The sequence below is a fragment of the Papaver somniferum genome, chromosome 8, assembly GCF_003573695.1.
Source record: "Papaver somniferum cultivar HN1 chromosome 8, ASM357369v1, whole genome shotgun sequence".
Taxonomy (NCBI): domain Eukaryota; kingdom Viridiplantae; phylum Streptophyta; class Magnoliopsida; order Ranunculales; family Papaveraceae; genus Papaver; species Papaver somniferum.
The window spans coordinates 44,301,736-44,313,450 of NC_039365.1; the positions used below are offsets into that span (position 1 = coordinate 44,301,736).

General features: G+C 35.3%; 1 protein-coding gene, 1 long non-coding RNA gene and 1 pseudogene across 2 annotated transcripts; 1 reads left to right on the forward strand and 2 right to left on the reverse strand.

Moving 5' to 3' along the window:
* Nucleotides 1–5,277: 5,277 nt before the first annotated feature.
* On the reverse strand, nt 5,278–7,468 carry LOC113305728. The gene is made up of 4 exons (XR_003338531.1): nt 7,278–7,468; nt 6,290–6,398; nt 6,043–6,174; nt 5,278–5,689 (listed from the first exon to the last, which is right to left on the reverse strand). It is a non-coding gene; the product is annotated as an uncharacterized LOC113305728 (long non-coding RNA).
* Nucleotides 7,469–8,630: 1,162 nt separating this feature from the next.
* On the forward strand, nt 8,631–10,480 carry LOC113306839 (annotated as a pseudogene).
* A 49-nt stretch (nt 10,481–10,529) lies between these two features.
* On the reverse strand, nt 10,530–11,647 carry LOC113306840 (NAD(P)H-quinone oxidoreductase subunit T, chloroplastic-like). Its single transcript, XM_026555752.1, has 2 exons — nt 11,130–11,647; nt 10,530–11,031 (listed from the first exon to the last, which is right to left on the reverse strand). Exons 1-2 carry the CDS (start codon nt 11,561–11,563, stop codon nt 10,614–10,616), a joined length of 852 nt encoding a protein of 283 aa, XP_026411537.1. The 5' UTR covers nt 11,564–11,647; the 3' UTR covers nt 10,530–10,613.
* Nucleotides 11,648–11,715: the final 68 nt, after the last annotated feature.

Here is an 11,715-nt window from a genome sequence, read left to right on the forward strand (position 1 = left end):
ATCTCAAACTTTAGTACTCTTATGTTTCTGCCTTAATATTCTCTTGTTGTGTCCGCTTATTATTATTATTCTCATTTAGTCATTCTAGGTATCTGAATCAAAACTTTTTCTTTTAGCTTATTAGCGTCACTAATTTGTATCAAGGTTTAGGAGGGGATTTACTCGATGATGAACTTTTGTTCTCCTTTTTATATATGACTGATTAAAAGTACATCCCTTCAGCATAACATATGTCAGTTAAAAGACCTTTCATACATAATTCCATCAAACAACTAAAGATAGACAGAAATTGAACTTTTTTTTGGATACCAACTTTCATTAGAACCATTGGCGCAGGAGTTGAGGTGACAAATTAACGCCACTAGGTGTTGAAGTTGCTTCTATTGAAATGAGCTGCTTCTCTCGTATATCGGTATATGTTCTGAGTTTGATTATTCTGGATTTTGAATTAAAATGTGTCATGTCCCCACTAAGGATAGATCTACAGTTACTATTAGCTACACGTAGTTATTAGCAGCGTGTAACGCATGTTTGCAGTGTGCCTCGAATTAGTTACTCGTGGTTGTTGCTTGTAACCTAATACATTAATCTTAATAATAAGGGAATTTATAAAGTGTTTTGTATCTTCTTCTCATCCGTCTCAAATTCTTTGCTCTCTAGAGTTGGAAACTGAGTTGTTTCCAAGACCAACTTGGGATTTTTTGGGATTCTTCTTCTTCTTTTTTGAGGTGGTAATTCATTTTCACCTTTTAGGATCATTTGCTGAACTTTGTTGCACTCTGGTGGGTTTATAATTTCCTGTTTAATTTATTTACTAGCAATGAAGGAGCGGAAGTTATGAAACAAGGAGGGAGGATTATCAAAGCAGGACGTAATTAATTATATGTCACTATAAAATAGAAGGCTTCTTGGGACGGCTAAAAAGCATCCCAGAAGGCCCAAAAACCGTCCCAAAAGATATTTGTGACAGTTTTCTGTCCGTCCCCTATTCTACCGTCACTAATACTTTTTGGTCGTACTTTCTTTTGGGGACGGTCCAAAAATAACTTTAAATTAATTATCCCACGACCAATAGGGACGGTCATCCCATGGACATCCCAAATAAGCATCTCTAGGGACGGTTTTACAAAATTGACCGTCCCTAGAAGCCACCTGTTTTGTAGTGTGTGTTGTCGATTCCGTGCATATTGTCTAAGCACTTGATGAAAATTATGATTGTGGTTGTAAATTCACCTTCAATTTTTGTGGTGCGTTTTGACAAGTTTTAAGCCCCTTGTCACTTTGTCTTTAATCTTTGTAGGAGCGAAAAAGTTCATGGAAGATGCTGCAGAAGTATATTAATGGTTAAGATATTAGCTCATTGGTGAAATTTCCAATTTCATTTTTCGAACCCATGAGTAATTTGTTTTCATGTCTTTAATCAGTTGTTTGGGTGTATACACACTATCACACTGGTTGAATTTATGCTTAAAATATCACATTGTCTTTAATCAGGTGTGCTCATCATTCACGCTTGTAATTTTCCACCAACTAGAAGAATCTAAGAGAACTACCCGCAATCTCCACTTGCATTTCGAGTCTGCACATTAAGGAAGGAAGATCTGCTCTAGTGCTTTTACTTTTTCTCCGGATTTGATAGTGAAATAGCTTGTCGCTCTAGATGTTTTGGCAATATAAACATGTGTCTTCAAATTTTCTTCACTGGTTATCGTTAAGCATTTCCCAAGTCCCGTTGCCAGCACAAAATGTAAACCGTAGACATGAAAAGCTAGTCCATGCATGAATCCCAGGGCACCCAGTGCCTTATTCTTGACATCTTCAACAGTGTAGTTATCTGGTAAACACACAGGTTTTGTAAGTGAAAAAACCACTGCACACACCGAAACACATTATCAAAGATAACTAAAGATGGCGACATTGGAACAGAAATCACATTATCTCCTCTTTCTCGATAAAAAAAAAGAAAACATTGGAATGGAAATCACACATAATGACTGCGGTCTTTTAAAAAGCTATGTAATGTCGTTAGAATATTAGATTAATATAAGACCATGGATTTTTTAAAATTATTCTAAAACCCATTAAAAATCATATCAGTAGAAAACGACTGAATTGATGTATGCATCCTATCACTAGATCATATATGCGACTGAAAATTGGAAGAACAAAATCACCTGATCTAATACTCATAAGTAATCCCTAAAAATCTTAACAAATAGAAGAAAATAAGTTCATAGCAAGAAACCAACATGAATAACAAAGGAAACCCTAACTTTTTATCTTCAAACGTATGAAAAACAACAAAACAAACTCAAACATAACGATTAAAAAGCGGAACAGAAACAACAAGGTTAAGAGATTTACCTGTGAAGGAGAACTGATTAGAATAAAGAAATGGAATTGCGAAAACCGGTGATGTAGACGGATTTAGAGAGGAAAATGACAGAGAGAGGCAAGAGAATCTCATTTACTGAGAATTAATTAGATGGGAAAATTATAGAGAGAGGTAAGGGATTCTCATTTAATGAAAATAAACCTAGTTTTAGGAAATAACTGTAATGAACTCATTTAGACAGGCAGAAGTGGGCCGTGTGATTGAAATATAATAACGGTAGGGATCTCATTCTATCTGGTCATACGGATTGTGATCCGTGTGCCAAATTTCTTTTTCTTTTTACATTGTTATAAAATCGGATCGGTGTGACTCTGACTTCTACGTCCTTAACTTTTAGATCTCACGGTCACACCTGATTATAACATATCTTATTTAATTTAATTTAATTTAATTAATTTATTTTATTGTACTTCGCCAAATTCAAATAATTATATTTTTATTAGCAATAATGTATAACTTTTCTAAATAATTTACATTCTATAAATATCTACCTTAAATCCAATTCCAAGATTTCAATATATGGATTATAATAATAATAATAATAAAGAAAGCAATTACACAAAGTTTTTTGTTGGCAACCTAGCAACAAGCTGGGCTCCAACACCTTTTTGAATAGCTAAGTCTAATCCAATGTAGTCAATATCGGTCGTATCGGCCGATATATCGGGGATATTTCGGATATCGACCCAGAACGATACGATAAGAAGGATATCGGGGATACGATATTCGCCCGATAATATCGGCCGTATCGGTCGAATATCGGCCGTTTCGGTCAAATATCGGCCGTATCGGACGATACGAAATTTTCCTACATTTCCTGATATGAGACGGTATTGGTCGTTTTCTATAAAGTTTAAGGGTAATTTTGGCGAAGAAAGTCTTCCAGGTGGTAGTAGAGGTGCATGTAGCTCTCGAAGCAAGTCTACTAAAGTTACTCTTTTGTTTTTTTGATAAAATTGATGTTATCTATTATATCTTATCCTAAAATGTGTGGAGAAATGTTTAACATAAAATTATAGTCTCTAAATGTAGAACCGATATTTCAACGATAATATCCCAGATATAAAATCGTACCAGTGTATCGGTCCCGGCCGAGATGAACCGATATCCGATATTAACTACATTGGTCTAATCTATGAAAAATAAAACTACCAAAACCACTACTAGCGTCATTACTAACTAAGCAGTTCTATAATGTTTGAAAATTTTATCGTATATGTCTTATATATATGTTTCGAATTGTATCTCGAGGCATTTTCGATGACACTAACCAAAGCATACGAGGAATGTTAATTTAGGTCAATCCAAAATGATATTCAATGATATTAGAAGAAGAAATTTTATTGATCGCAAATGTCATGAATTATGTTGGTCCATATTAGTAGATTTGTATTTTTGCCTTAGATTATGATTAACCGAAGATACCATCAAATACATTTTGCTTGAAATTTATAGTTCAAGAATAAATTTCGATTATCTCGAAGTATATTTTAGTCCACATACTTAATTGGGGCCTATAGCTACATGACAAAATAAGGTCAATAAGAAGTAATTCATAGAAACCCCTTAACCAACTATTTTCTTAATGGCTAATTTACTCCTGATTAATTAGTGTTAATTCGGGTGGTTAGTGGTAAAGTATAGTGTTAGATGTAAAATTACCTTGTGTTAATTAATCATCTAAACATGAAAAATTTTGAAATTTTTTGAAGAACACCAACTCAGAATCGGTATATGTTGTCAAAAACATATACCGATTGTAACCTCAAAATATACAGAGATTTTTTGAAACTAGCTTCTACCCAGAATCGATTTATATGGACATGAAAATCACCCGATTATCCATAATCGGTTTATATTGGCATGACCGTAAACCGATTCCGGGTAAATTTTCTCTTTTTTATCTGTGAATTATGTGTTGTTAAACATCAAATGAAATTAAAATTCATTCTATACCCGAGTTAATGAAATGAAATCGAGTATGATTTCATACTCATTTTATGATCGAGTATTAACTGAAAAAAATGGGTTAACCAGAATCGGTTTACACGATACATATGTAAAAACCGATTCCTGACATTGCACAACAGGAATCGGTTTATAAGAATGCTCATGTAATCCGATTCTAACAAAAAAAAAGATACAGAAAAATTAAGAACAACAATCGGTTTACTCGACACACATATAAAATCCGATTATAGCATTATACACCAACAATCGGTTTTTATAAGTGCTAATATAATCCAATTCTGCTTCAAATTTCTCGAACCAGAAAACATATCAAGGACAATAGGTCTTTGTGGGAATGAACATAAACCGTTTCTATTTGCAATCAGATCACATATACATTAACGTTAACCGATTCTGATAAACCAGGAAAAATTTGATTTCAAAATTTTCAATTTTTGAGCAATTTTATGTTACTAAAACCAAACCTAGTTTATAGGATTGGGTTGAGAAGAAAAGAAGAAGAATCAGTTGAAGTGGAAATGGAAATGAATTTGATTTTGATTTTAGTTTTTAATTTTATGATTTTGATTTTAGTTTTTAAATTTTATGATTTTGATTTTAGTTTTTAATTTTATGATTAGGATTTGATGGGGACAAATTAGTAGTATTAATATTTGATAGAGGGTAAAATGGTAGTTTCATCAAACTTACACACCCCTTATGGGGTGGATGAAAAAATTGTAATGCTTTTTTTCCCATTAGGAAATGATTATGAAAGATGATTATTTGTTCCAATAAAGTAGTAAACACTTCTAGTACCAAGGGGAAAAAACCATCTAGCTTTTTTGCTTTCCAACTCATATTTCCTGGGTATATCTAGGGAAAGGAATCACGTCTTCAATTGTATCAAGGCTGTAACAGAAAGTACCATATGATCAAAAAGGATAAAATTCCTAATTTTATCTATTTTACTTACCCATGCGACAATATAATGTAAGTGGTGCTATTTACAGATCGAAGCGGCATAAAAACAGTTGTCGGACATTTTTAGGATGGAATTATAGAAAAGGAGAATTAACGATCACAAATCAAATGAAAATAAATTCACTAATATATGCTTGAAAACAGAATTGGCGATTGCATGGGCAATTCGGTTATTAAAAACAGTTGGAGACTGATTTTCGTTTTCCTTGGGACCCTTTTTAGTTTACAGAAATTGTAACCAGTACCATGAGGCCCATGGAGATAACGGGTCAATACTCCATTCCCATCCTAGCCAGGCAGACTGCACCCAAAATACTACTCAAGGATCCAACATTCTTCAAAACATTAATCACATGGAACCTGCACAAAAAATTTATACATTATCTTAGATAAGACAATCTAAGGTAAAACAAAAGAGCTAATCAACGGCGTCTCTATCTCTATTTCTCTTTTGTAAAACCAAAAGCAGAGAAGGCATGATTCTTCTCCCTCTATTACCACAATCGCTCACTTGACCAACATGAACCATTTTATCCTAAATCTTTAGTCACTGCATATTTATTCTCCATCAACACTAGCATCTATAATAACTACAATTGCCACGGTTTCAACCTTTACCATATATTTTTCTTCTTCATTTGCGACTGATCGTTTAGTCATTTCAAAAAAAACATGCACATAAAGGTATATATATATATGCTTGAGCCATTCACCTCTATGAATTGTTTCTTGAACAACTGCAAAGCAATTTCACAACGAAATCGAGGAGTTTTACTTAGCTCGATTTTCTAGAAAGAAGTATCCCTAATCATATGCTCAATAAACTTGATGGCACCACAAGAGACCTGCAATATGAATATGGATCAAAAATATTATTCATTTTCTACTTGGATAGTTTCCCCTACTTACTGGAAATGTATGTCCACAAATATATGTTTATTTAGAATGATAACACCTTACCCATCTGTTTGCTGAGGGAGATTCTTGCAAAATTATAATTACAATTCCATTCACCAGAACCCGTCAAACCTCGCAAATACTCAACAATCAAGCTCAATTTCCTTTTCAACTGCAACTCACAAAAATTCCAATTTCAAATTTTATGACCGTCCAAAAGTATTATGAAGGTTCCATTAGGCAAGTGAATTCATGATAACCCATGAAGATGCTGAAAATGATTTCAATATACAGCAGGTGCGAGTCATAGGACACAGGTTGAGCACTTAATCCATGAAGGCGACAACTACTACATATGCGTCAAAGTATGATACCATCCTTCAAACCTCCACCCGCTTTTTGTTTTGTTTTTATTCTATCAGATTTAAGAAGAGATGGATCTGAAGTCTGCATATAGCCGGAATGGACAAACTACATATAAAGTAGGCTCCCGTCTAGCCTGAATTCTTAAAAGTAGAAAACCCTATTAAGTTGCCATACCACACAATATGTAAACATCTACAACCAATAACAACATAAACTTGAGCACACTTTTGTCAATATCACTAAATCAAGTGCAGACAACACAGCCAAGTATTTAAGACGTTTCTATGCACAGAGGAGGTATACAGACCCATTGAACAATATGCCACATCAAAAAATGCAAACAACTATTGTTCGACAATAAAAGGATTTTGTCAACTCAATCTTCTATTCCCCAAACAACAAAGCTAACCTAAATAAACTTTCAGACTTTAAATCTTTTATTCCCCAAACAACAAAAGGATTTTTTTTTACGTTTTTTTTATTTTTTTTTTATTTTTTTTAGTTTTGAAAGAATTTTAATTGCTCTTTCTTAATCTGTGTAGGAATTCTAGTGATTCTTAATTCGCTGCTCATGCATATTTCAAACCCTAGTTTTAAAATAGCAAGATATCTGGAAACCCTAGTTATGAAACCAGTAGACCCTAGTTTTGAAACACCAAAAACATCAAAAATTAAGAAATCATACCTCAAACTTGGTTAGCAGCGAGAGATTTAAGAGGAATTGGGAGATTTTCCTGGTTCTTCAACTGATATTTGATCGATCAATCGATTTTACCGGTTTCAGAAAGCTAGGGCTTCTGAAACTATAAATGTTTAATTTCCCGTTTAAATACTTTTAGTTCATCCAATTAGGAAGATGACTGTAATATAAGTTAGTTGATTGTAATATTCCTAAACGTGACTATGCATAAAAAGTCAGGACCTTAGTGGTATGATGGTCAATAATGACTAACATTTGTCTATATATGTCCATGAGTTCTATTTTTGTGTATTGTTTTATTTGTCCGATATTTTTGGAAGATTTTATGAAAAGAGGGTTATTTTAGATAATTAAAACTCCAGATTCTTTGTTTTCAAACTACTCAGGAAGCATTCAGAAGGAGGCCTGATCGAAAACAAAAAACAAGAAAACAATGACAAACTACTCGGCAAGCATTCCGGAACAACGACAGATTGTCGGATCAAAACATAAAAAGCAATGACAGGAAACTACTCAAGAACCAATCTGAAATTATGAATGTTGTTGCTTAAACTCATCTTATGCATTCAGTTTCTAGTAATTCTTTTCTTTCTTTTTCTAATTATGTAATGAAATTCATTTTAGTTTAATTTTCAGACATTCTTTTCTTTCATTCTCATTCATAATCAGTGATTATTTGCAGTCCCCTGTAACTTATGAATCTATGAAATATTCTTTTGATTAATTTTCAGATGTTCTTTTGTTTAGTATCCTCTGACAATCAAAGCATAAACACCTGCCACAAATCAGCCATCCTTCTGCAGTCCCCTCCCCTGTAACTTATGACCCATCTGCATAAGAGATATGGACACTTCCCAATAAGCTGCAAACAAACTTGAATAAGAATAACAGAAAACCCTCAGCTCACAGTCTCCTAGTTAGCCAGATTCTTGCCACTAGACTTCTCAAACTTCATTGTATACCAGATTACTGAAAGATAGTTATGGACACTTCATTTTCAAATACGATTTTGGAAGGAAAAAAATTATCCATTCTAAGACTTATGATACTAATGTTCTGACAATTCTATTGTAACCAACCTTAAACAAACTAAATCCAGATGTGCATCTTAATCCATTTTGACTGAAACAAAAAGCAGCAAGATTTTGCTTACCAAATTAGATTATCCAGTAAAAAATACCTGTTATTTGACTTACAGTTGACAATCTTAGTTCCCTTTAAATGAAAAAACGCATTATCTTTTACCAAAAATAGATTTCCATCAACATAATATTTAACAAAATCTTGTTAACAATCTTAATCCTTTCGAATTATCCATTTTCAATCCTTTAACTCTCTATAAATAATGCCTTGGAATAATTTTCTATTCAAACATCTTTACAATCCTCTCCATTACCTCTCTATACCTACAGCTCTTGCCTTCATTTGTTTCTGACTAAAAAACGCGGCGGTGAAAGCATGGCAGACGATAAGCAGTTTTATTCAAAACCTTTCATAGTTTTCTGTTGGTTGATTGCTGCAGTAGGAGGTCTTATGTTTGGTTATGACATTGGAATTTCTGGTGGTGTCACAGCCATGGATGATTTCTTGCTGCAGTTTTTCCCAGCTGTATATGCAAAGAAACGGTTTGCAAGAGAAGAACTACTGCAAATTCGATGATCAACGTGTTCAATTGTTCACATCTTCATTGTACCTCGCTGCACTTGTCTCGAGTTTTTTCGCGTCAAAGGTTTGCACGAAATATGGTCGCAAACAAACTATGCTAGTAGCTTCAGGTTTCTACTTGATAGGAGTAGCCTTGAATGCTGCAGCTAACAGTCTTATCATGTTGATCGTCGGAAGAATTTTGCTTGGATTCGGTGTTGGTTTTGGAAATGAAGCAGTTCCAGTGTTTTTGTCAGAAATTGCACCCCTTAATTATCGAGGAGCTGTAAACATTCTTTTCCAGCTATTTGTGAGCATTGGGATTTTGTGCGCAAATCTTGTAAACTTCTTCGTGTCAGAGTATCATCCCTGGGGTTGGAGACTAGCTTTGGGTTTAGCCAGCCGGGGTTCCTGCTTTCATGCTCTTTCTTGGTTCTTTTGTCATCCCTGACACACCTACAAGCTTAATCGAGCGTGGTCAGTTGCAAAATGGAAGAAGCATTCTTCAAAAAATCCGAAGAACTGAAGAAATTGAAAATGAATACAATCAGATAGTACATGCTAGTGAATTAGCTCACCAAGTCAAGAATCCCTTCAAGAAACTCGCACAACCTTCGAGTAGACCACCTCTAGTTATTGGTATGCTGATGCAAGTATTCCAGCAGTTTACTGGAATCAACGCAATTATGTTCTACGCCCCAGTTCTGTTCCAGACCGTTGGCTTTAAGAACGACGCTTCGCTATTATCGTCAGTTATCATAGGCCTTGTGAATGTTTTCAGTACATTGGTCTCAATCAAAACCGTTGACAAGTTTGGTAGAAGAGCATTGCTTCTTCAAGCTTGTTGTCAGATGTTCATCACCCAAACTATAATAGGGATAACTCTGTTATCGGATTTGAAGACGACTGGGTCGCTAGGCCATGTAGAAGCGATAGTTGTAGTTTTGCTGGTGTGTTTGTTTGTGATGAGCTTTGCGTGGTCATGGGGACCGTTAGGCTGGTTGATTCCAAGTGAAACATTTCCTCTCGAGACGAGAACGACTGGTTTTGCATTTGCAGTTAGTTCAAATATGTTCTTCACTTTCGTCATAGCCCAGGCATTCTTATCAATGATGTGTCATATGCGTGCCACAATCTTCTTCTTCTTTTCTGCTTGGATTCTCGTCATGGGACTATTTGTTGTGTTTTTCTTGCCAGAGACAAAGAATGTGGCGATTGATGATATGAACGAAAGAGTTTGGAAGCAGCATTGGTTTTGGAAGAAGTACATGGATTCTGATCACGACGAAAATGGTCAGAAAGTCCCTAACCAAATTCATCCTTGAACAAATGGCTGACATGAAAATATACTATTGGTGAGAGGTTTCCCACGGGTCATAGCTGCTGGGATGCACTGTGGCCTAGTCAATTGGGTAACCGGTTGTTGATATGTCTGTAATTTTGATTCATTTATCCTTAGTTTGTAGCTGTCTAAATTAAACAGAAAGGTTTGTTATTTTGGTTCATACGGTACCGGATCCTACGAGCTTGGTTTTTGTACAGCTTGGATCCATGGGTCAGTCAGAATCTTGTTGTAATATCTCTGCCATTGCATTCAGGACACGTAAATCTCTATCTTTAATAGCAATGTAAATCTTTACTTTGTTCAATGGTTGCATAATTTCAGATCTCACGCTACTATTGATCCTTAAAGAATGCGACGTAAACTATACAAAATATGGAAAAAACTAAAATGGCAGCATCAAAGGTAAGAGCAGACATTGCCTGATCACTCAACTGCAAGTTCTTCCCACCAAGTCGATCGACCAAGTCTGGTTGGGGCACATACCTTTTCACTTCTTGCTCATAAGGATCTTCAAACTTTATTCTCATCTTCTCAGCTTGCCGACTGGCTGCTTCTTGAGCTAAAGTCCAATCATAGAAACGCCGAGTTTCTTCGTTGCTTAATATGTCATATATATCTCTTAACTTCATGAATTTTTCTGACGCAGCTTTTAGTGGAAGCAGTGTTGTGTCTGGATGATATTCTTTTGATAGTCGCCGATATGCTGCTCTGATCTCTTCCAAATCTGCTTCTGCTGATATTCCCAGAAACCTGACACATAAGTTTTATCAATAGTTTAAATTCAGTGGAACAAGGTTCAAAAATGAAATCTCAAACACTAAAAACTAGTCTTCTAGATATGTACTCACTGATAATGGGAATCGTTGGAAGCACTATTGAGCAAATCAGGGAAATCCTGGCCAAGAAAGCTCTCTTGTTGAGAAGAGTACTTGCCTTCACCGCCTGCCTCGCCTTTCGTGGACTGCGATGAATTAGTGGCTGTGCTACCTCCTATCCATCCATCCTCCAAATTATCCCAGTGAATTCTGGTGTCTACACCTGGTGGAGCTCTATTAATTGGTTTCTGTTGGTTGGAGGATGATGACCCTGCTTCTCCTTCTGCAGAAGAGGCAGCAGCACGACAAACATGGTGGAATACTAATCTACTTCTTCTCTGAGATATGACGGTTTTAACCGGTTTTGAAATATTACTACCAAATCTTCTTCGAGTAGGGACTCTCTTTGAATTATTGTTAAGTGAGGGAGGAAAGGCTGGAGGTAATGTTGCAGTTGAAGCAGCCATGTTTAGTTCCTGGTGCTCACAACTGTTCCTGAGAAGAGAGAGAGAGCCAAGTAATATCTCTCCCAATATCTCTCCCCCTCTTTTGGTTGAGAGCTCAACTGTATAGTATCCACATAATTGGGAGTCGTGATAAGAATATCAATGTTGACAGG

Coding starts and splice junctions, on each gene's coding strand:
- LOC113306840 (XM_026555752.1), bottom strand. CDS start 11,563: ATGGCTGCTTCAACTGCAACATTACCTCCAGCCTTTCCTCCCTCACTT. Junction 11,032..11,129: donor TCCAACGATTCCCATTATCA/GTGAGTACATAT, acceptor CTTATGTGTCAG/GTTTCTGGGAATATCAGCAG.